Source organism: Eretmochelys imbricata, chromosome 1 (assembly GCF_965152235.1).
Source record: "Eretmochelys imbricata isolate rEreImb1 chromosome 1, rEreImb1.hap1, whole genome shotgun sequence".
NCBI classification, from domain to species: Eukaryota; Metazoa; Chordata; order Testudines; family Cheloniidae; genus Eretmochelys; species Eretmochelys imbricata.
In genome coordinates, this window is record NC_135572.1 from 217,562,860 (window position 1) to 217,586,419 (window position 23,560).

The following is a 23,560-nucleotide window of genomic DNA, read 5'->3' on the forward strand; positions in this document are numbered from 1 at the left end:
TGGTTTAAACATGTTACTGGGCTCTGGGCTACCAAAAATCTGCTCCTACACCTCATTCTCTTGTGTTGAAGCTCTTTAACTGTGGCAAAATAATGAACAAGCAATTGGAGCAGGGGGATTGGACCCAGTGTCTCTCACCCCCTATGTGAATCCCCTTACCACAGGACTACAGTCATTCTCACACTCTTGTGTTGGCCCAATGGTATCTTCACTATTTAGACAAAGTTGGAACAGCTTCAACAGGAGATAACGAGGGAGCTCTATATCAGCATATTCCACAGCTCTGGTCAGAGCACTTGCCCCAGAACTGGGAGACCACCTGTTCAGAACTTTTCTCCCACTTCATCCCAGTGAGCACTCTGATCCTTGGGCTAAAAGTTATAAGGTCTTTTCCTCTAACCATTTGGTGTGAAATGAGGCAGGCACCTGACTCATTTTAACGAGAAATTACCTAGGCACCTAAGCCACCTGACTCCAGGAGAGGGGTTCCTATGTGTGGATCCAGGGTTGGCTCTACAGTTTTTGCTGCCCCAAGCAGTGAAAAAAACTGCCGCCATGGGCGGCAAAAGGAAGAAGCTGCCACTGATTTGCCGCCGCGGTGGGCGGAACACAGAAGCTGCCACCGAATAGCCGCCGCGGCCAGAGGAACTGCTGCCCCTTTCTAACTGCTGCCCCAAGCACCTGCTTGTAACGCTGATGCCTGGAGCCGGCCCTGTGTGGATCGCTAGCAGAGATAGGCACCTCTCTGAAGCCAGAATTTAAGTATCTATCTCTGTGAGAGGGACAGAACTTAGCACACACCCCTCTTATCAACATCTCCCATTGGGGAGCTTAGACTGCTCCCTGCCTACCATGCTGTCTTCCATAGATTGCATTCTAAGGTGTCTGTCTCTCCCTATTCATTGTACAGGGAGCCTCGTTGCCTGGCTCAGGCTTTATGGATCCTAGTGTTGTTTCTGTGTTTTTTCCAGACACCTTGAAGTTTGGTGCTATGGTGCTCAGCATCACAACACCTAAGTCCCTTTGTGGATCTGGACATGTGTGCCTCAGTTTCCTGTCAATAAAATGGAGGTAATGATGCTGGTCTCATACTGGGAGATCTGAGACATGGTGATTGTTGCAGAGGTTTTCTGGGTTGAGTGCTGGCTTTTTAAGGCTTGGGCAGAATTCTGTTCTTTCAATTCCTGGAAACATTTGCCTGTTTTCCACTCAAGGTGTGGAGGAAATCCAAGCCAGGATCTATATGAAATAAACCAATAACAATCAGTTCACCCCTGTACATGCTTTACTTTCCTTGTTTTCCCTCCACTCTCTTTCATTCAACTCATCTTTGTCCAAGGAGTCAGGGGAAACTTACTGGCTCGAATGAAACAATTAAATGGTACTGCTGCACACATGTACTTATATGGCCATGGTCTGAGACAAGTACATACATTTTTTGTTTATTTGAATGATTCCTTTGGGTGGATCATTAGCAGTAAGAATCAAATCTAGGATGGGTGGATCTTAATCTATGAGCCTCTAGTGTCTAAACTAAAAGACTCAGCTCTGTTTGTCCAGGCCATAGCAGGATCATCAATCTCCAGCTGGTCTAGCCAGTACCAGAGGGGGATAGCACCACATTCAGCAATCATGGCTTACACTGGGACTTCTTTAAAGTTATCCTGGGGAACCCTGCCTTGATGGATTCTTCTCTCCATTTGTAGCCAAAGGAAGGGCTGGGTAAGAAACCACATTCTCCAGTAAGAGCTCTCCTCCAATTTCATCAGAGCAGTTGTTCTCAGGCTATTTACCATTGTGGGCTGCATATACAGCTCTCTCTGTGTTACATGGGCCATATCCACACTATATATATACACACATATATATATATATATATATACACATACATACACACACAAACACACTGTCATAACTATAAAGGGAAGGCTAACCACCTTTAAAGGCCTCCTGGCCAGACGAAAAAAACCCTTTCACCTGTATAGGGTTAAGAAGCTAAAGGTAACCTCGCTGGCACCTGACCAAAATGACCAATGAGGAGACAATATACTTTCAAAGCTGGAGGGGGGTGGAAAACAAAGGGTTCTCTCTGTCTGTGTGTTTTTCTTCTTGCCAGGACCAGAACAGGAATGCAGGTCAGAACTCTGTAAAGGGTTAATAAACAATCTAGTTAGATATGTGTTATATTCTGTTTTGTTTAAATGGCTGATAAAATAAGTTGTGCTGAATGGAATGTATATTCCTGTTTTTGTCTCTTTTTGTAACTTAAGAATTTGCCTAGAGGGATTCTCTATGTTTTGAATCTGATTACCCTGTAAGGTATTTACCATCCTGATTTTACAGAGGTAATTCTTTTACTTTAATTAAATTTCTTCTTTTAAGAACCTGATTGTTTTTTTTTTTTCATTGTTCTTAAGATCCCAGGGTTTGGGTCTATGTTCACCTATGCAAATTGGTGAGGATTTTTATCAAGCCTTCCCCAGGAAAGGGATGTAGGGCTTGGGGGGAAAGACGTTTCCAAGTGGGCTCTTTCCCTGTTATATATTTGTTAGATGCTTGGTGTTAGCAGCAATAAAGTAATAAAGGTAAAATAGTTTGTACCTTGGAGAAATTTTAACCTAAGCTGGTAAAAATAAGCTTAGGGGGGTTTTCATGCAGGTCCTCACATCTGTACCCTAGAGTTCAGAGTGGAGAAGGAACCTTCACACACACAACCTCTATGGTCCTGAGGATGTCACATGGGCTGCAGCTGTGTGCTGATTGGGTTGCAAGTGGCCCACAGGCCATGGGTTGAGAACCACTACATCAGAGAAAGGTCTCTAGTAAGAAGTGATCTAAATCTGCTCCACGGTTTCCTTTCTGATTGTTGTTAGGTGGCATAATGATATTGGGGACGGGGAGTTAAAAAGGACCTCTCAAAGCCAAAGTAGTAATTACCAAAGAATTAGAACATTGTTTCAGTTGTTTAATAGTAAGTCATCAAATATGGACATAATAGGTAAAAAAAATATTCTTGGCACAGGACAAGAAAAAAAATCAGAATTAGAAGCAAAAAAAGTTTTTGTATAAAAAATGATATATTGGCAACAGGAGATAAGAGAGTTCTCCATGTGAGATGGGTGAATCCTGGGGACAGTAGCCTCAAGCTGGCTCTACAGCAGTGTCACATTCTGCAGGCTGGTCTGGATTTTGGAGCAGATGAACAGTAGCAGCAGCAAGGGCCAAGAACAGAAGGCTGGTTGGTGAAGTGGAGTGTGATTATTGTTCCTCCCACTGAAAGAGGAGCCATCTCCTTCTATAATAGCTTACAAGCACTTTCTGAGCACAATAGAGAATTTTAACAGCTTAGTAGGGACCCTGTCCTGTCCTGCTCTGCTGAAACAGGACCACAATGCTCAAAACTTAAATAACTTATGTCGGAGTTGGATGACTTAAGTTGGACTCCATACGAGATGGAACCTTATAAATATAGGCAACAGTAGCAACTGGATACTCCAAAATAGGACCTCATATGTTCATTCTTGTGCCATTACAGAAGACTTTAGCTAAACAGACCCTTTTCACACACACAGAAGTTTAGGCCTTCACAAGAATAGCCCAAGGCTTTTCCATTTTTCAGTGTTGCACAATATGGACCGTGGTAACTTCTCAGACTTGGAAACCTGGGATGGAGAGACATTTTACTGTCAGCCAGACAAGTCACATCAAAAACCATAAATAGTTACCATAACACAGGTATAATTGTGATGAGCAGAGTAGCTTTTCAAAAATATGAAAGTGAGGTTATGAGAACAGTAAACTAGTTATGTTGACTAGAGTGAAGTATAGGGCAGAGGGATACTAATGCCCCTTATTCCTGACCTCCAGCATCCACAGTTATTTAGGCCCTGGTATTCAACAGTGTTTTTTCCAAACACTTCACAGACCTGACCTGCACAACCTTTCAGTGTTCAGCTCAGAAAAAAAATGTAGAAAGTTATTAAGTGGAATTGTACCTACAATTTTTTTTCCTTAGAAATTATTGGCAGATGAAAAAACAAAACACACACCTGTTGTTTCCTGAACCTCAGGACTACAGTTGGGGAAGGGAGGGAGAAATCAGGAAAAAAGTCAAAGTTGTTTCCATTTTACAGGGCTCAAAGCCAATCCATTTGGGGGTTTTCCAAATTGTTGGTGAAGTTATCAGAATGCTTCTTCAAAAAAATTTCAGTGAATGGGACATTAAAAAAAGCGTAAGCAAAAAAAACCCCTATTTCCATGGAAAGTTGAGATTAAAAGTATCAGAAAAAGCAAGCATTTTCAAAGACAAGTGTTTTACAACAAAAATTGTTTTCAAATGCCATTTTAGATTTAAAATTTTTCTTTCAGCCAGTTCCGTCCAGGACATATTCCACCCTTCTCTGCTACTAGGCACAAACTGGGAGGCAGGATGATTTATGCTACATTGTAGTCCTGATCCAGTGAATCACACACACACACACACACACATGCACACACACACACACTCTTACTTCTGAGGTCAGACTTCAGAAATGGCTCTCCCCTTGGTGTTTGCGCCCTGTAAAAATTCTGCAATAAATACACAGGGAAATAGTAGCAAAGTCTTACACATCAGTGGTGAGAGCAGTACCATCTTCCCATTGCCAGTAACCTTTGGTGTCATTATACAATAATCCCATCCAGTAATGAAAACTTGTCAGTGGTTTTATGAAGTCCTATGGAGGAGAAAAAAAGAGAGAGAGAGAGACAAAAATATGGTAGAACTGGCAGAAATTTGACGGATAATTTTTTCCATTATATATGCAGTTTCATCAAAATCAAAATGTTTCCCACAGATTCTTCAATACTAGCTTCATTTTTTTTTTCATTTTCCATTTTAGTTTTTGAAACCTGAAAAGTTTGTTTTTTTGATTATTGGTTTCCAGATTTTTATCTCCCCTCTCCCCATCTCTACTCTTTTCCCCTCAGCACTTTATTATTTTTCCTTCTTTTCCTCCCCATGTAAGAAGTGGGGAAGAAGTGAGAGAGAGAGAGAAAGTGAAGGGGAGAAGCAATGAAAAACCTCCCCCCTACAGTACCACCCATTTTTTTTGTTTTACTCCCCACTTTTCAAGTTGGAAAATAGATTCAGGTGGGGGGGGAGCAGAAAACCTATAAAACTAAGACACTGAAAAATGATTTTTGTTGTGGTTAAAAAAAAAAAAATCAAACTAGCATTTCAATTTAAAACTAAATCATTTTCTTTCACAGAAAAATGTCAATGATTTTTTTTAAATAAAATAGTTTTATTCAAAAATTTGGAAATAATTTTTTACCATCTCTTAAAAAAAAAACACAACTCAGTCCCCTGCTTCTGCCCTTCCTATAGTTATATGGATTTGAAGGAAAGGAATATGGTTAATGTTCTATGTAGGTCCGACTGCCAGCTGGCCAATCACAGAATTCCTTACTCCCAGAAAAGGGGCCATAATGTGGGGGGGGTTTGTTTTATAAAGACACTTTTCCCTAGTATACCTCCCACAGTATTCTTGTCAGCAAGTTAAGGAAGTATGGGCTGGATGAATGCACTATAGGGTGGGTAGAAAGCTGGCTAGATTGTCGGGTTCAACGGGTAGTGATCAATGGCTCCATGTCTAGTTGGCAGCCGGTGTCAAGTGGAGTGCCCCAGGGGTCGGTCCTGGGGCCGGTTTTGTTCAATATCTTCATAAATGATCTGGAGGATGGTGTGGATTGCACTCTCAGCAAATTTGCGGACGATACTAAACTGGGAGGAGTGGTAGATACGCTGGAGGGGAGGGATAGGATACAGAAGGACCTAGACAAATTGGAGGATTGGGCCAAAAGAAATCTGATGAGGTTCAATAAGGATAAGTGCAGGGTCCTGCACTTAGGACGGAAGAATCCAATGCACCGCTACAGACTAGGGACCGAATGGCTAGGCAGCAGTTCTGCGGAAAAGGACCTAGGGGTGACAGTGGACGAGAAGCTGGATATGAGTCAGCAGTGTGCCCTTGTTGCCAAGAAGGCCAATGGCATTTTGGGATGTATACGTAGGGGCATAGCGAGCAGATCGAGGGACGTGATCGTCCCCCTCTATTCGACATTGGTGAGGCCTCATCTGGAGTACTGTGTCCAGTTTTGGGCCCCACACTACAAGAAGGATGTGGATAAATTGGAGAGAGTCCAGCGAAGGGCAACAAAAATGATTAGGGGTCTAGAACACATGACTTATGAGGAGAGGCTGAGGGAGCTGGGATTGTTTAGCCTGCAGAAGAGAAGAATGAGGGGGGATTTGATAGCTGCTTTCAACTACCTGAAAGGGGGTTCCAAAGAGGATGGCTCTAGACTGTTCTCAATGGTAGCAGATGACAGAACGAGGAGTAATGGCTTCAAGTTGCAGTGGGGGAGGTTTAGATTGGATATTAGGAAAAACTTTTTCACTAAGAGGGTGGTGAAACACTGGAATGCGTTGCCTAGGGAGGTGGTGGAATCTCCTTCCTTGGAAGTTTTTAAGGTCAGGCTTGACAAAGCCCTGGCTGGGATGATTTAACTGGGAATTGGTCCTGCTTCGAGCAGGGGGTTGGACTAGATGACCTCCAGGGGTCCCTTCCAACCCTGATATTCTATGATTCTATGATTCTATGATTCCTCTCCATGAAAGGATACAATAAAGGTACAGTGATTCCAACGTAGGGGGGTGCATGGGAGCCCTTTGGTAACCAAATCTATGCTCCAGAAAGTTGAGGGACATGAGGCATTCCCTCCCTTAGGAGCAGTGTACACTGTGGGTGTACCATTAATAGCCAACTAGCTCTGAGGGGTCAGATCATAATTGAAACAGATACCTAGATTGCTAACACATTACCAGAGATAATGTGGCCTTGTATATACAAACACTTAGTTCACTGCAAGCTGGGGTGTAAAACCTATCCCGCACTAGCCTGCTGAGCAGAAAGTATCCATGTGGAACCTGCTGCCATGCACTCAAAATTGCCTAGTGCACTTTAATCTACTCCTCTTTCAAAGCAGGCTTAATCAAAGCACACTTTGGAATGAATGAGCCAGCTCTACTAACCACAAAGGCAGTGTGAGTGTAACCCCTGCAAATATTCCTCCACCCTTCTGGCTCTCTAGCATAGCAAAACATATTAACCCCCAAATTACAAAGCTCTGCCCAGTCCCATCCACAAACAAGAATCCTTAATTGCAGTGCTTTTAACTTGAGTTGTCTGGTCTGCCAGGGTGCATAGGCTAAAGCTTGAGTTAATACAACTCATCTGCTGCCAACATGATGACTCTAATGTGGATGCAGGCTAGCTCCCACTTCCTAGTGGGAAGGCATTAGAGAACAATTTTCCTCATGTGCCTAGAAAGAACAGACAAGTTCTCCCACAATTCACTGGGAAAGAACTCAGAGCAACTCAGCATACTGCAGTGCTAAGAATCATGGGATACAGCCCCAGAAATCTTGGTGGTACATATAGGGGAGTTCAGTGCTAGTGTAAACACAGCAGCTCCAGTGTTATTTCACACTGTGTCTGCTCTCACTCCAGTTAGGCTAACTCAAGAGAAATAACTCAAGTGTAGATAATTTGTGTTAAAACTGCAGTGAAGCCATACTCTCAATTCCTTTAACTGCTTAAATCAATGATGATTCTAAATTCTTTCCACTTCTCCAATATACAAAGTTAACTAAGGGCCCCTTTGGAATTGAGAATACAGCTGGTATGGATGAGGGACTCATATTATGCCAATGTCCATATCATGAGTATGAAAGGTACTGTTATCAAGACAAATCTTATTTTCCAAGGCTATCAAGGAGGGATGAATGGAGAGTGATAAGTTAATAGACCTGAGGGGTTAGAACAATTTTATTGACAGGTTTGAGAATAGCAGCCGTGTTAGTCTGTATCTGCAAAAAGAAAAGGAGTACTTGTGGCACCGTAGAGACTAACAAATTTATCTGAGCATAAGCTGTAGCTCATGAAAGCTTATGCTCAAATAAATTTGTTAGTCTCTAAGGTGCCACAAGTACTCCTTTTCCTTTGACAATTTTATTGTTTGTATTAGTCAAATTTGTAGATTTGGTATGTATTTTCGCCATAAAATCATATAGCAATCAGACACATCAATATAACCTCTTCCTCTCCCATCTTTGACAAATCAGTTATTTGTAGTTTGGGATATACAGGAATTCAAAAGAAATGAAATAGACTCTACCAGCTCTTCCTTGCTGTCTATCTTCAGCAGTCTGGAGCCCAGGGAAGAGCAATATTCTTTACACACAGACCAAGATTTTATACCAGACGAAAGTTCATAACAGTCCTTCCCATGCTGTATCCAGTTCTTTGGACAAATGATGCACTTGTCTCCTTCATGAGAAAATATATGTGCAGAGGGTCAGATCTGAGCAAGAGTCAGTTAGACATTGGGTTCTCTTTCCAACAAATCCACCTGAGAGCTGATACTGATATTTCACCCTCTGACTCTACAATGTCTAGTATAAATAGTCAAAAATACCAATTTATTTTCCTTAGAAATTTTAAAAATCTTTTAAAGTTTCCTGAGAATTTTTTTATTCTCCCTCCCGCCTTCCCCTTCTCTCCCACATTTGTAGTGTCAAAAATATTAAAAGGGACAATGAGTGGGTAAATGAAGAGATAGCAAGATAACAAGGGAAATGATTGCACATTAAAAAAAAAGAATGTTTATAATTTTTCATAAAAAATGAAACATTTCAAATAAATCTGTAATTCTGAGAAAACTGTTAACAGAGAGAGAAGCTAGGTGAGGTAATATCTTTTATTGGACCAACTTCTGTTGCTGAAAGAGAGAAGCTTTCGAGCTACACAGCTTCTTCTTCATCATCTTAAAAAGCAGCTCATTGCAGCTTGAAACCTTGTATCTTTCACCAGAAGGAACTGGTCCAATAAAAGATTATGGGCAGCACGTATAAGAGGTTAAACCTCCGCAAAATAAAAAAGGCTGGTCATGCAGGGGGCAAATGCCAGATGCGGGTTACCTCCCATTGGAGGTGTATTGGCCTGTCTCCTCTGCACCCTGGGAGCAGGAGCGCTGGAAGCTACCTAGAAGGGGTGGGGACAGGGACGACACCAGCACCATGTCCCTATCCCCCCCGATCTGCCCTTCCTCTGCTGGGGGGAGGATTGAGTGGCATGAAGCCCTCCCTGCACCCCCAGTGCTGCACTGCCCACCTGCCTTCCCCCACCCTTCAGCTGCAGTGTTTCCCCTCCTGCCCATGTGTGTGTGGACCTGGGCACATGTGCTCTCCCTCAGAGGTCCTTCCCCTTCCTGCATCAGCATGCACTGGGCTGGTGGGCCTTCTTGTCCGTCTACCTGCCTTTCCACACACCCCCAGTGCAGTTCTCTGTCTTCACCCCCATAGTTTGGTCATGTCCTGCATCCTGGCTGTTCTCTGCTCCTCCCCATATTCCCCCTATGGGATCTCCTCCCTTCTGCAGTTGTTGCTGGTTCCCCTGACACACCCACCTGCCCCCAGTTCTTTGTTGCTCCCTGAGCGAGTGGGTCTTCGGAGGGAGGAGGAAGCCTGGGCATGTCTTGGGGGAAGGGCAGAGGGGGACAGGGCCACAGTCTGGGTGCCAGTGGGCCCCCCCACTTCTAGGGAGCTTCTGGCTCTCCTGCGTGTAGCCTCTCCAAATTAAAGACTCATGTGCCACTATGTAAAAGATGTTACCTCACCCACCTTGTCATTGTAATATCTTGGGACCAACGCAGCAACATTACTGCAAACAGTTAAAAAGAGAAGCAATTATCCATCACAAAATGGTGGAGGGAATTTTTTTATCAGCTTTAGTTCATAGAGTCATAGATATTTAGGTCAGAAGGGACCATTATGATCATCTAGTCTGACCTCCTGCACAACGCAGGCCACAGAATTTCACCCACCACTCCTGCAAAAAACCTCTCACCTATGTCTGAGCTATTGAAGTCCTCAAATCGTGGTTTAAAGACTTCAAGGAGCAGAGAATCCTCCAGCAAGTGACCCGTGCCCCATGCTACAGAGGAAGGCGAAAATCCTCCAGGGCCTCCTCCAATCTGCCCTGGAGAAAAATTCCTTCCCAACTCCAAATATGGCAATCAGCTAAACCCTGAGCATATGGGCAAGATTCACTAGCCAGATACTACAGAAAATTCTTTCCTGGGTAACTCAGATCCCACCCCATCTAATATCCCATCACAGGCCATTGGGCCTATTTACCATGAATATTTAATTACCAAAACCATGTTATCCCATCATACCATCTCCTCCATAAACTTATCGAGTTTAATCTTAAAGCCAGATAGATCTTTTGCTCCCACTGCTTCCCTTGGAAGGCTATTCCAAAACTTCACTCCTCTGATGGTTAGAAACCTTTGTCTAATTTCAAGTCTAAACTTCCTGGTGGACAGTTTATATCCATTTGTTCTTGTGTCCACATTGGTACTGAGCTTAAATAATTCCTCTCCCTCTCTGGTATTTATCCCTCTGATATATTTATAGAGAGCAATCATATCTCCCCTCAACCTTCTTTTAGTTAGGCAAAACAAGCCAAGCTCCTTGAGTCTCCTTTCATAAGACAAATTTTCCATTCCTCGGATCATCCTATTAGCCTTTCTCTGTACCTGTTCCAGTTTGAATTCATCCTTCTTAAACATGGGAGACCAGAACTGCACACAGTATTCCAGGTGAGGTCTCACCAGTGCCTTGTATAACGGTACTAAAACCTCCTTATCCCTACTGGAAATACCTCTCCTGATTCATCCCAAGACCGCATTAGCTTTTTTCACAGCCATATCATAACTACTTATTAGTACTTAGCTAAGACTGTGTCATTTTCCTTGGAAAATTGCTTAGCACACTATACACCGGGAACAGGTACAGTCTAGACACCATATGTCCTCATGTACTTGATGTAACATGCAGACAGCACTCTCAAGATGTTTGTTACTCTCTTACAGCGGTGGTTCATGTTTACAGTATGGACAGTGTCCTCCCAACCTGTCAATCTTGTTATGTTACAGACAGACCATCTCACCACAGATGACCTGAAAATAAAGCCCTGTACCTGACATATTAGGTTAGTAATAATGACAGCTGACATTTACATAACAATTTCCAAACAAAGACCCCAAACTGCTCATTACATTTTTATAAAGGGACAATGAGTTGAAATAACTATTAAAGAACACAGCCGTGCTATATTTGAGAATAAGAATTTGCTTATGTCAGACTGTAAAGAGTAAACTGTACCTAATTAGGCACAAGGTAGTTAGTCAATATTTTTTAGCCAAATGTTAACCTGGCAGGATACTAGAACAATCTTCCTGTTTATCAGGTTTGGGGGAAATGGGTCTGGTTTTGTTGCAGGAGATCTCAGGATTTCTTGTTTTCCTAGCCCATGTGAAAGACACTCCCTCCAGCATCACAGTGCTCCCTACAACACTGCTTAAATACAAAAACAGTCCCTACCCCATAACGCATAAGTAAAGGGGTGGAAAGTTAATGGGAGGATGTAACCATGAGAAACTTCTCCCACCCCCTCCAGCTATCAGACAAGTATGTTCAGCTATGCCAGGTCTCTTCCAAGCAGGTTTGTTCTCTTTCACAAGTGAGTAAACAAACAGAAAATCATCTTTTAACTCACTCTTTGTTCTCAGGCTTTTGGGCCACCCCTCCCCGAGTCTCCAGCACCTTGCACCAGGCAGCTTCCCAGCTCTAGTCAGCTCAGTTCCCTTCTTAGAGCAGTGGACTTAGGGGTGCCTCCCTGAGCACTTAGTCCTTTACTTTGGGACTCACTGCAGGAGCTTGCGCCACTCTACCCTGGCTTTCCATCCATAGGCACTGCCTAGCCCAATCACTCTCTCCTTTGCTTGGCCGTTAGCCGTCCTTTACAGTCCCAGATGTACCCCAGCCCCTTCTAATTGGCTGGATTAGGCTCACCTACTGTGACACAGGGGCACTACGCCTGGTCTATTGACCGGGACCAGCTACTCTGTGACAGGAGAACAAAGAGGAGGCATCCTGTGGTTATGGGAAGTGAAGAGAAGCAGTTGGGTGTGCTGGAAGGGGAGGAGTGAGGGGCTGAAGCAGAGAAAGTGGAAGTTTAAATTGCCCACTCCCCCAGAACACCAGGCTGCCCTTTCAAGTTTTCATTCTCTTTCTAGTGAGAGAGACAAACTGTGAACTGGTCAGTATGCTAAGATTATATAAGGCAAATTGTAGAGCTGGTTTGAAATTATCCATTGAAATGCATGATGGAAAATTCCCCAAAAATCAGTTTACTCTGGGAAATGTTGAATTTGCTGAAATTGCATGTGCAAATAGCTGACTGAAGCACACAGAGGCTTGCTGCATTAAGAGTCCCCAGTTCAGCAAAGCTGAACATGTTATAACATTCTTAGGCCCAATCTACAATTAGAAAATTAAGTCAGTTTAACTATGTCACTCAGGGGTATGAAAAATCCACATCCCTGAACAGCATAGTTAAAGGTCAGTGGAAGAACCTAGCTACCATCTCTCTGGGAGGTGGATTACCTCCACTGAGGGGAGAACGCCTCTCGTTGGCATAGGCAGTGTCTTCATTGAAGAACTACAGTGGCGCAGCTGTAGCATTTTAAGTGTAGACATACCCTTAGTTATTTTGGCCCCAATGCAGCAAAGCTCCTAAGCACATGCTTACATTGCACTGAAATTAATGGGACTGACCCACATGTTCAAGTGCTTTGTTTAATAAGGGCCATAATGACTGAGAAACTATTTGCAACAAACTCATATTGCTTGTGACTAGAAATCCACCATTTGAATGCTACTCTCCAGAGGTGAACAGCTGGTGAGTTAATTCTCCTCAATCTCTCTGTTCATTAGCAGCTGACGTTGATTAAGAATCATATTCTGTGTTGAGATAGGATTTAAGGTTCCTGTATGGAGTAGGTAGAAAAATATTAATGGAATAATTAATTCAAGAGTTTTTATAATATTTTAAAAAAGCAACCCAGATTTTTCTTCATTTTCATCCAACTTTCTTCCTGCAACACATAATGCTGCTGGCAAAATACCATAGACTTCAATAGAGTTATGCCAACAGAAAATGTAGGCCCTTATGTATGTTATCAGCTGTTTGGCCCTTTCCTTGAAGAAAGTGAACACAAGGAGCACATTGACAGACTCTCCTTGTTCCTATACAAAAGTAAAGCATTCTAATTAATCTAAAATGTCACCACGGGGACTACAGAAGTGCTGGAAGCTATTAGAATCAGATCGTGGTGTAGACACTGCTCTCTTTTGCCACTCTGGTAGTCCAAGAGGGTCAAAACTGGCTTCTAGGGATATCCTTGGAGTGAGGGATCCTCTGCTGGCAAACACCATGTTCAAGCCCTGGCATGGGGTATGCATTTTAAGAGAGAGTGGGAGGGGCTACAGAATCCAAGATGCCCTTAACACCCCCAGGACTGGGGCCTGTGTAAAACCAGCACCAGGATTAGGAACTGTAACTGGCTCCTGATCACCACCACCAAGTCCAGCAGAGACTGGGGGGTTGGGTGATTTGGGTTATATTTCTCTGGTTAGAAAACATACTCATTAGCGCTAGTTGATTTTTTTAAAAAAATTGAATTTCAAAAAATGAGGGAAATTTAGAAACAAAAAATAACTAATTTTTCCACTTTTTTCATGCCATTTCAGAAGTTCTGTTGAAAATTACCAAGACTAAAGCTAAATACAAGAAACACAGTTGTCTGCCAAAGGCAAGGTCCTGTACCTTTTGACTGCAAAGTCTTCAAGAAATTAATATTCTGGGTTTGAAGATAATCTCTCTCCCTTGTGAGGTTTTCTAGGATTTCCTGTAGCTCATGAGTTTGGTTTTCCAAGATAATTTGCTGGCAGGTAAGATTTTCCAGAATTCCCTGCTGCTGGCTGAAGTTTTGCTGCCATCTGCAAACTAGATGGAAAAAGAGAAAATAACATCCCAATGGCTTGCAAGATAGAAGGACAAAGAGATATAAGTTTATTATTTCCAGTTCCAATTATTTTTGATGTTAAAGAAATAATTTAAAAAATTACACTAATAAGATTCTTCTTTCATTTTAAAAATCTTTTTAATGTTCAAGGCCTGTTCAAGGAAATCTGGGGTCTCCTGTGAAGCCATATGCTTGGATGCCCTGAATGGAAAGGCCAATGCTCAGTGTGCGATCTCCCCTGACACACCTACCCCAAACTTCCATACCTTGCCATTTATGGGGAGAATAGGAAATGATTTCAGACATGCTATGTCTATTTGTGGAGAGGGTTAAGGGAATACTGGATAAAAAAGTTTCCTTTTAAGTAGGCAAGGCTGACAAGCAACAATGTGCCCCAATAAGGGCCATGATAAAGGGGGGCCATCCCAGTTCCATGGGGGCTCAAATTGTTACTACAGAGTTCTGTCACCACAAAGATTTTCATACTACACAGTATGGAGTAGCAGAGCATGAGCAGTGATTAGCACAATAATATTTTCTGTCTCTTAGATGGGATCTCCAGGGACCCCTGTGCCACTCTAGGTTTAGTAGCTTTGTCTGAATTGGCCTTCTGTAAATGTAGTGTTACTGAAAGATGATAAACTGCCAACCTGAACTGCAGGGGTCATCACTGTTTATCCATGGCACTAGTAAAGTACCGACACTACCGGCTTCACTGCATTGCCCCATGGACGTGCCTCCTCTTTGTTTTGGAGAGAACACCATTTGGTATGAGAGATGAGTTGTTTCCATGACCTATTCACATTTTAGTCTTCCTGCAGAGACTGTGAAGCATGGAGATGATCACCTCCAGCTCTGGTGCTGGTTGATGAGATGGACACCTGGTCACTGCTATCCACCTGTTGTGTATCGTCTTATAGTTGGACTGTAAGCTTGTTGGGCCAGAGGCTGTCTTTTTGTTATATAGTTGTATAGCACCTAGCAAAATGAAGTGGGGCCTCTAGGTGCTACTGCAATGCTAATAATAAATAATTCATTTCACATCCAATTGCCAGCAGATGGCAACAATTTGTGCTTTTAATCTCTGAGTGACCTGGATTTGAATTTATGACCCAGAGATTAAAATCTATTTCATTACCAGTGTCATAAAGTAATGGGAGAGATGAGTTTCAGCACAACTGAAATATCAGGCTCAAGGTGTATCAAATTGGTCACTCAAAAATTGAGGCCCGCAAAATCAGTGGCCGCTTTGAAAACTTGGGTTTTAGTGTCTTCTCTATAGTACTTACCCAGAGCACCCAAGACCCCTGATGTTACCAGCAAAGCCAGGCAGAGGATTCCAAAGATTACTGCAAAGGGCCTCCACAGAGGAGAAGACGAATCTAACAGAGAGAGCAGGAACAAAGACAGGCAAACTGAGTCCCTCTCCTGAGACTCAGGGGTCAGATTGGGGCTTCTCCAGTCTGTGGCAGATTCTCAAAGCCAGAACCCACCCAGCAATTCCCACAGAATATCAGACCAATAGTCCATCTAGTCCACTGTCTTGTCTTCAGGAGTGGCCCATATCAGTTCTTCAGAGTACAGTGTAAGTTCCCAATAATGGACAACTATGGAATAGGCTGCCCATACAGGAAGTTTCTTCCTAACCCCCAGCAGCTGGCTTATGCTGTGAAGCATTGAGGTGGATGTGAAATACAGCAACCTGCAAAATAAGAGCTTCTTTTGATTAGATGCTCAATAATTCTGACAACCAATAAGTGATTGGGGAAAACAGACTTCCTTTTTGACTGGTGAGTCTGTGAAATCTCCATCTGCATGATTATTTACTGATTTTGGATCCCAAGTCTCCCAGTAACATGACATTAGCAAGCACAATAGAGAGCAAACATAGAACTTTCCAACTCCTGAAATACCCCACTAGAAACAATGGACAGATAGTGGATGAAGAACTTTGACTATGATCAGTATGGCCATATCACAACAAAGGTCTCCTCTCCAGCTCCAGCTTCCCACCCCCATGTGTCACTGCCCATTTGGAGTAGCAGTGGCAAATCAATCCAATCCCTTCTCAGACAGACAGGTCACTAGCAAAGACCCCCTTCTCTTTAGAAGAGTAAAACGTGGCTGCAGAGGGAATTCCCAGTGTTCACCCCAGCAACTAGGATGCATCTGCTTAGATGGGCTGTCCAGCCAGCCCTACTTCACTCTTTCTTTTCTGGCACATGTAGACTCCGCGGCAGGGGTGGGGTTGGAGTGTATCTTCCAAGAGCAGTGGGCCTTGAAGTTAACACCCCATTGAAATGAATAGGGAAGCTCACACTTCTCAGAGCCATTGTTTCAAGTTCTTTGAGGATTCAGGCAGGTGTAAGTGCATTGGTTATGGCCAATTCACATTTTTAAGCCTTTTTCTTTTTTCACAAACATAAGAGCTAAATTTTTTTTTTAATTAAAGCTGGGATTCTACTGTAATCACATGACTCCAGGAGATGGGGTCCTAGGCATGGGCCTCTAGTGCCTATGTCTTAATGTGGTCCTAATTAACACTCCAGCATATATAGAGTAATAGCTTGTGATGCAAGGTACCTTTGTTCTTGGTGATCACAGCTCTCTGTCTGCTTTGCTGTTGAGTAGGAGTGTGAAATTTCAGTTCTGAGTAGGTCACCTCCTGCTCGCTCATTCTGGGGGGGATATAGGATAGAAAATTTAGACTCTTCTTTGGTGGACTGAGGTGGGTGATGGGGTTGAATGAGGAATTGACCTGACAGAGTTGTGTATTTCTGCCACAGAAAGCAAACAAATAAATAAATCACAATCCTTATTATGGCCTAATAGATTGGTCTATGGAAGCCAGAATATTGGGATGAGTTAAAATTTCATATTAAGCAGGGAGTTCAGTAGGTACTTCTTATCATTTTTATCTGCTTCCAGAAAATTTAGTTAAGCTGCAAAGAAAAGTTGTTAGAACATATCAATAGCTAAAGCCAAACAAACCTTATGTATACTGAAAAAAAGCAACCAGATTCCCTGCAACACCCCACCAAAAAACACAACTGTAAAGGATGATCGCACTCTCAAAAAATGTGTAAAAATGGCAGTTACCCAACCAATTCATTCTGTTGTGTGTATTTATCTGCTGTTTTTATTACCAAAAACATGTTTCACAGTTTTTTACTCCTGCTCACCCTGCAGACCCAAAACAGCTCAGATGGGTTTTTCCTCATGCCACAATAGTCAACAAACTCAGGTTTTGAGTGAAAGGGCAAGAACCCTACACCAAAAATACCTAGCCCATGTTCTTCACAATTCATATCTAAGGACTGTCAGCAAGATTTCAGGTGCTCATATTTTGTATAGGAATAAAATGTTTGTCTTGATTTCGTTTTGTTGGGCCCTGTCTATATTTCTAACCATTTTATATGACTTCTCCGACTCCTCTAGAGCTCAGAACACCTCTTCTTTTAATATCATTTGAAAATGTTATTAACATGCTAGTTACACCCTCTTCCACATAAATAATGAGAGAACTTATCACCGATTTCTTGTACCTCCCCCCCATTAGTTACATATACTGCATTCCATATATTGGATTTATTAGCTTTTGTTCCTGGTCCCTCAGCAAGCTTTCAGTCCAAGAGACAATGCTAATTTCTAAGACAACTTGAATTAACTTTACAATAAGATTTCTTGAGACTTTTTACCAGAGAGTTTTCTGAAATCAATATATGTATTCCATTCCTTTCCTTTCCTGGTTGGTGGTGATGTTGTATATTTGTAATAGAATGACATAGAACACACAGCAATAAATGCAGAAGCAAAATGCTACAGGGACTGCCCAAAATATTGCATCCCAAATATGTTTGTTACTTGTACTAAGTTTTACCAGAGTTAAAAAATACAAAAGTTATAAATGCATTGAATCCAATTACCACTCATATCATGAACAGGACAGGAGAGGTAAATCACAGCTATGCCAATTATCTACTTTAACAAGGAAGACCAAAGACCACTTAGTGGCAATACCTGTGTATATGTCCAGAGGTCTGTCAAGTGGATTTCTGGAATAGAACTTTAAGAGGTACACTTGTGTAGTCAGTCCTACATAGATGTCCTCAGGGAAAGAAGAGAGTTCAGAGTCTATCCTCTGAGAATATGGTCAATGTGAGCTGAGAGAGAGGGAGAATTCTTTACTCTGCGATGTTCCAGCTGCAATTGCACAGGAAGCTCTCACTGTGCTAAGGTGAAGTGCGCTGCCCCCGCACAAGGCGCTCAGAAGAAAGGGACTCTCAGTTGTTTGAATAACTAATGAGGCCGATGGTGTTAATTTCAAAGCCTGGTTGGAGCCACTGAGATGCTTGAACTTCTGCAGTAAGCAATTGTGTTTACCAAAGACTTAGCTGATGTCCAAACATGTTTTAAAATACAGTTTTACTCATCCTCAGGATGGGCTCTTTGCCAATCTGTTCTCTAAAACAGGACTTCTGTAACATATTGACTGCACAGAAGGAGATAGGGGAACCACTCTGCCACTTCATCTTTTGAATTATTCCTAGTCTCTGTCAGAACCCTCCATATCAGAACCCTACAACAAAAGCTCTAATTTCCATGGGCACAGCAACATTGTCACTAGAAGAACCAGTGGGAGCAGCACTGGCGTCAGCAAAATCAGAATCAACATGAGAAAAGCCTTTGAAACTAATGGCTTCAGTATCAGCAGCCTCATAGTCTCTTTTATTCCTTTTACTAGACACTTCAGTGCCTAGGTCAAGAGCAGAAACAGGCGCAGGACAAAGACAGTCTCTGACTTGGGTCAGTGGGCAGATGCTGGGAAATGCCGCTAGAACGTGACATGGGAATAAAAGCAGGAACCAGGGGTGAGAGTAACATAGAAGACTTTCCGGTACAGAGCCTGGCTCTGGGCCCCCGAAAGGGGCAGGGCCTCGGGCAGAAGGGGCGGGGATTTGGGGTCAGCCTCTCTCAGCCAGCCCTTCCGCGCTGCCCGGCCCGCACCGCCCGGGGCTCCAGGGGTGGTTGAAAGGGCCCAGGGCTCCGGCTGCTGCCGCAGTAGAAGCACCTTTTAAATTTCCAGGCCCTGGGGCAGCTGCCCCTTTTGTCTCCTCCCCCCTCCCCCCATCGGCGGCCCAACACAGTGGGACAAAACGAGCAGCAACGTCAAGGCGCTGCCGTGGCAGCACTTTAACGTTGGCTGCGTATGGGCCTGGACCGGCAGCCACTTCTTACCGGTACACTGTACCAGCCTGTACCGGCCCATTTTCACCTCTGGCAGAAATCCAACCCAGTCACCACTCTGCTCTTAAAATGGAGGAATCTTAGAGTTCGGCCTTGTCTGCTCTACACAGTTTTGTCAGCAAAAGGCAACTTTTGTTGATAAAACTGGAGGTGTACACACTACAATGCTTCTGCCGCCAACAAACTCTCCTGCTTTGCCAAAAAAATAAAGCCAACTCGACGAGAGGCGTGGAGCTTTTTGCAGCAAAGTTAGATCGACAAAGTGTCAGTGTAGACGCTGCATTTATTACATCACCATAACTGGCCTCCAGGAGGTATCTCACAATGCCCAACATGACCACTCTGCTCACTGATTTGAACTCCGCTGCCCAGCATCCAGCTACACAGGCATGTGCCCCTCTGCTTTCAAAGACCCAGGAATCTTTGAAATTCCTCAGCATGAAGAGATCACATAGGTATTGCCCAGCTAAGCATGCCAGCTCCCAGAAGCAAACGTATGCCTGCCTGGACTACAGGGGAGGGGGTGCATCTCCTTGGTCTGTGGGGAGAGGAGGCTGTGGGAGAAATCAGAGAGAATCACAGAATTTAAACATTAATGCAGAATCCCGCTTTCCCTGGCACTAGGCCCACAGTGGCAGGCAGCCTGCTGCTGGGTGGGGGGAAAGAGACTCCTCCTGTGCTGTGCTATGTACAGCCAGGGAGGGAGGGGGGGAAGATGTTAGGGTGTCCCCCTCCCTCCGCTGGTGTACCAGTCTCTGCTGAGCTGAGGTGATGGGACAGGGGGACACAAGCTGTGCGTGCACCAGCTTCTGCCTCAGGATTGGTTGTTTTCGGCTGTTGTCTGAACTTAATGAGACAGTTTGCTGACACACTCACTCTCCCCCGCACACTCACTCTCTCTCTCTCAAAGACACACACTCATTGTCACACACTCTCCCCTCCATACACATACACTTCAATGGGCTTTTTATTACCGAGTGCTACTTTAAAAAGTGATTTACAATGTGTTACTTTTCGGGCACACATAGCAATCATTGCAAAGTTCATAGCATGGTGCAAACAAACAATGCCAGGCTCAGCACACAACAGCAACACACATTACTGTCCCTCAGTGTTAATATGCTCCTTCAAGGCAAGCCCCAGGCAAGTAGCCCCCACTGGGCTCCTGTTACAGCCTTGTGTTCATTACGCACAGCACAATATTGAATGGCAGTGCAGGATCCATGCTTTCAGACAGAGATGGCTGGGTTGCAGGTTACCAGGACAGGTGAAAAGTGGCTGGCAATCTGTAGGATGCCCATGGAATGATGGGATTGATAAGCCTTCATCATGTGATGCTGTACTTGCCCCATAAGGCATTGCAAACTGTCACTGTGCCTCAGTGGTTCCCAGCCGAGAATACCAGATTCAAGACAAACCACTGAAAAATAGGGCACACCCACCCCAAACTGGTGATTATTCTTCCATAAAATATACCAGGCCAGTAACAAAAGTAAACTTCTATGTCACCACACTGGTTAACAAGAATTCAGAAATGCAGCCTCCTTAGGTATCCCAGCCGTTGTTTCACCACCCAGACACTGAACTTAATGACGAGTGGCTATTTAAAACCAATTGAATCAAACAAAGGGTTCTTCTAATCTCAAGAGATCACCCACACAGGCAGGCCAATATATAACTCAGATCTTACCCAATAATCATGTTGTCCTTTAGTATCTAATATATAAAGGTTTATTTATAAGAGAAAAGAAAGAGGATAAAGTTATAATGGTCAAGGAAAACAAATGCATACACTCATTGCAAAGTTCTTGTATCAGGTTTGAAGCAATGATGGAATAGACTGCTGGCTTGTAATGTCTCCAGTAATTTAACTTCCAAAAGATTGGAAGGTCTTCAGTCCACTGGTTGGAATGCTCCTTTTGTGTAAGTCCATAGGCCAGAGCAGGAAAGAGGCAAAATGGAGATGCTTCGAGGGCCTTTTATAATTTCTCTCATATGGAGGGAATGTTCTCAGTCTTAGTTTGTGGGAAAGTACTTGTACAATATGGATTCCAGGGTCACATGAGCAAGTCACATGCCCTTGCGTGCTTTGATGAGTCATAGAGGCAGCCATTACCCCTATTCTGGCTAAGCTGTCCACAGGAAGGCTCACTGAGCAGGGATAAGCTTCATCTATGGCTCACTGTGTTCGTTAATGGGCCATCAACTTGAATGGTCCAGTCACAATGTACTGGTTAGACTGGATGTAAACTACCTGGTGGGTGTTACCCTAGGAGCAAACACATCTGAAGAGTGAGCTCTCAAAACTAGAGTCTCCCATACAAAACCAACCTTCCACACAAACTTCCATATGGCTGGACTTTACAAAAACGAGACGGCCATTTACAATGCACACTTTATTTCTCTACAGAGGAAAAAGGATCTGGGTTCTGTCCTAAGACCCTACTCTACCAGCACCCATAGCTATCTTCAAGACACCACCAACTTCCTGAGGAAACTACAATGCATTGATGATCTTCCTGAAAACACCATCCTGGCCACCATGGATGTAGAAGCTCTTTACACCAATATTCCACATAAGGATGGCCTACAAGCTGTCAGGAAGAGTATCCCTGATGAGGTCATGGCATACCTGGTGGCTGAGATTTGTGACTTTGTCCTCACCCACAACCATTTCAGATTTGGGGACAACTTATACCTTCAAGTCAGCGGCACTGCTATGGGTACCCACATGGCCCCACAGTATGCCAACATTTTTATAGCTGACTTAGAACAACGCTTCCTCAGCTCTCGTCCCCTAGCGCCCCTCCTCTACTTGCCCTACATTGATGACATCTTCATCATATGGACCCACGGGAAGGAGGCCCTTGAAGTATTCCACCTGGATTTCAACAATTTCCACCCCACCATCAACCTCAGCCTGGACCAGTCGACACAAGAGATCCACTTCCTGGACTCTACAGTGCAAATAAGTGATGGTCACATAAACACCACCCTATACCGGAAACCTACTGACTACTATTCCTACCTACATGCCTCTAGCTTCCATCCAGGACACATCACACAATCCATTGTCTATAGCCAAGACCTAAGATACAACCGCATTTGCTCCAATCCCTCAGACAGAGACAAACACCTACAAGATCTTTATCAAGCATTCTTAAAACTACAATTCCCACCTGGGGAAGTGAGGAAACAGATTGAGAGAGTGAGATGGGTACCCAGAAGTTACCTACTACAGGACAGACCAACAAGGAAAATAACATAACACCACTGGCCTTCACGTACAGCCCCCAGCTAAAACCTCTTCAGCACATCATCAACGATCTACAACCTACCATGGAAAACAATCCCTCACTCTCGCAGACCTTGGGAGGCAGGCCAGTCCTCGCTTACCGACAGCCCCCCAACCTGAAGCAAATACTCACCAGCAACTACACTCTACACCACAGAAACACTAACCCAGGAACCAATCCCTGTAACAAACCCCATTGCCTACTCTGTCCCCATATCTACTCTAGTGACATCATCAGAGGACCCAACAACATCAGCCACACCATCAGGGGCTCATTCACCTGCACATCTACTAATGTTATATATGCCATCATGTGCCAGCAATGCCTTTCTGCTATGTACATTGGCCAAACCGGACAGTCTCTATGTAAAAGAATAAATGGACACAAATCAGACATCAGGAATGGTAACATACAAAAGCCAGTAGGAGAACACTTCAATCTCCCTGGACATTCAATAACAGATTTAAAAGTAGACATCCTTCAACAAAAAAAACTTCAAAAACAAACTTCAAAGAGAAACTACAGAGCTACAATTCATTTGCAAACTTAACACCATTAATTTGGGCTTGAATAGAGACTGGGAGTGGCTGGCTCACTACTAAAGCAATTTTCCCTTTCTTGGTATTGAAACATCCTCATCAATTATTGGGAGTGGACTTCATCCACCCTGACTGAATTGGCCTTGTCAGCTCTGGTTCTCCACTTGTAAGGTAACTCCCTTCTCTTCATGTGCCAGTATATTTATACCTGTATCTGTTACTTTCACTCCATGCATCTGAAGAAGTGGGGTTTTTTACCCACAAAAGCTTATGCCCAAATAAATCTGTTAGTCTTTAAGGTGCCACCGGACTCCTCGTGTTTTTAAAGGCTTGGAACTTTTTCCAAAACTCAAACTCAAGCCAGTCTTTTGGTTACACCAGTGTCTGTAATTACTCAGTCCATAGGGTGCCAGTGCTGTGTAATTACACTGTGGTTATGTTTTAAACTAGTTACCTTGCTATATAACAGGAAGTTAATAACATCACTGAAATATCTATTAC

The 23,560-nt window shown here is 43.5% G+C and overlaps 1 protein-coding gene across 1 annotated transcript; it reads right to left on the reverse strand.

Annotated features, from left to right (window-relative positions):
* Nucleotides 1-3,541: 3,541 nt before the first annotated feature.
* LOC144259192 (natural killer cells antigen CD94-like) lies at nt 3,542-16,654 on the reverse strand. Its single transcript, XM_077807373.1, has 6 exons — nt 16,561-16,654; nt 15,267-15,359; nt 13,779-13,958; nt 8,221-8,372; nt 4,609-4,715; nt 3,542-3,662 (listed from the first exon to the last, which is right to left on the reverse strand). Exons 1-6 carry the CDS (start codon nt 16,652-16,654, stop codon nt 3,542-3,544), a joined length of 747 nt encoding a protein of 248 aa, XP_077663499.1.
* Between the last annotated feature and the right edge of the window lie 6,906 nt (nt 16,655-23,560).

What these genes read in the sequence shown, in the direction of transcription:
- LOC144259192 (XM_077807373.1), bottom strand. Translation starts at nt 16,654, where the DNA reads ATGAGCGAGCAGGAGGTGACCTACTCAGAACTGAAATTTCACACTCCT. An exon ending in TGTGATCACCAAGAACAAAG is followed by an intron (nt 15,360 to 16,560) that starts GTACCTTGCATC and finishes TCTCTCTGTTAG; the next exon opens with ATTCGTCTTCTCCTCTGTGG. An exon ending in TAGACAGCAAGGAAGAGCTG is followed by an intron (nt 4,716 to 8,220) that starts GTAGAGTCTATT and finishes TCTCCTCCATAG; the next exon opens with GACTTCATAAAACCACTGAC.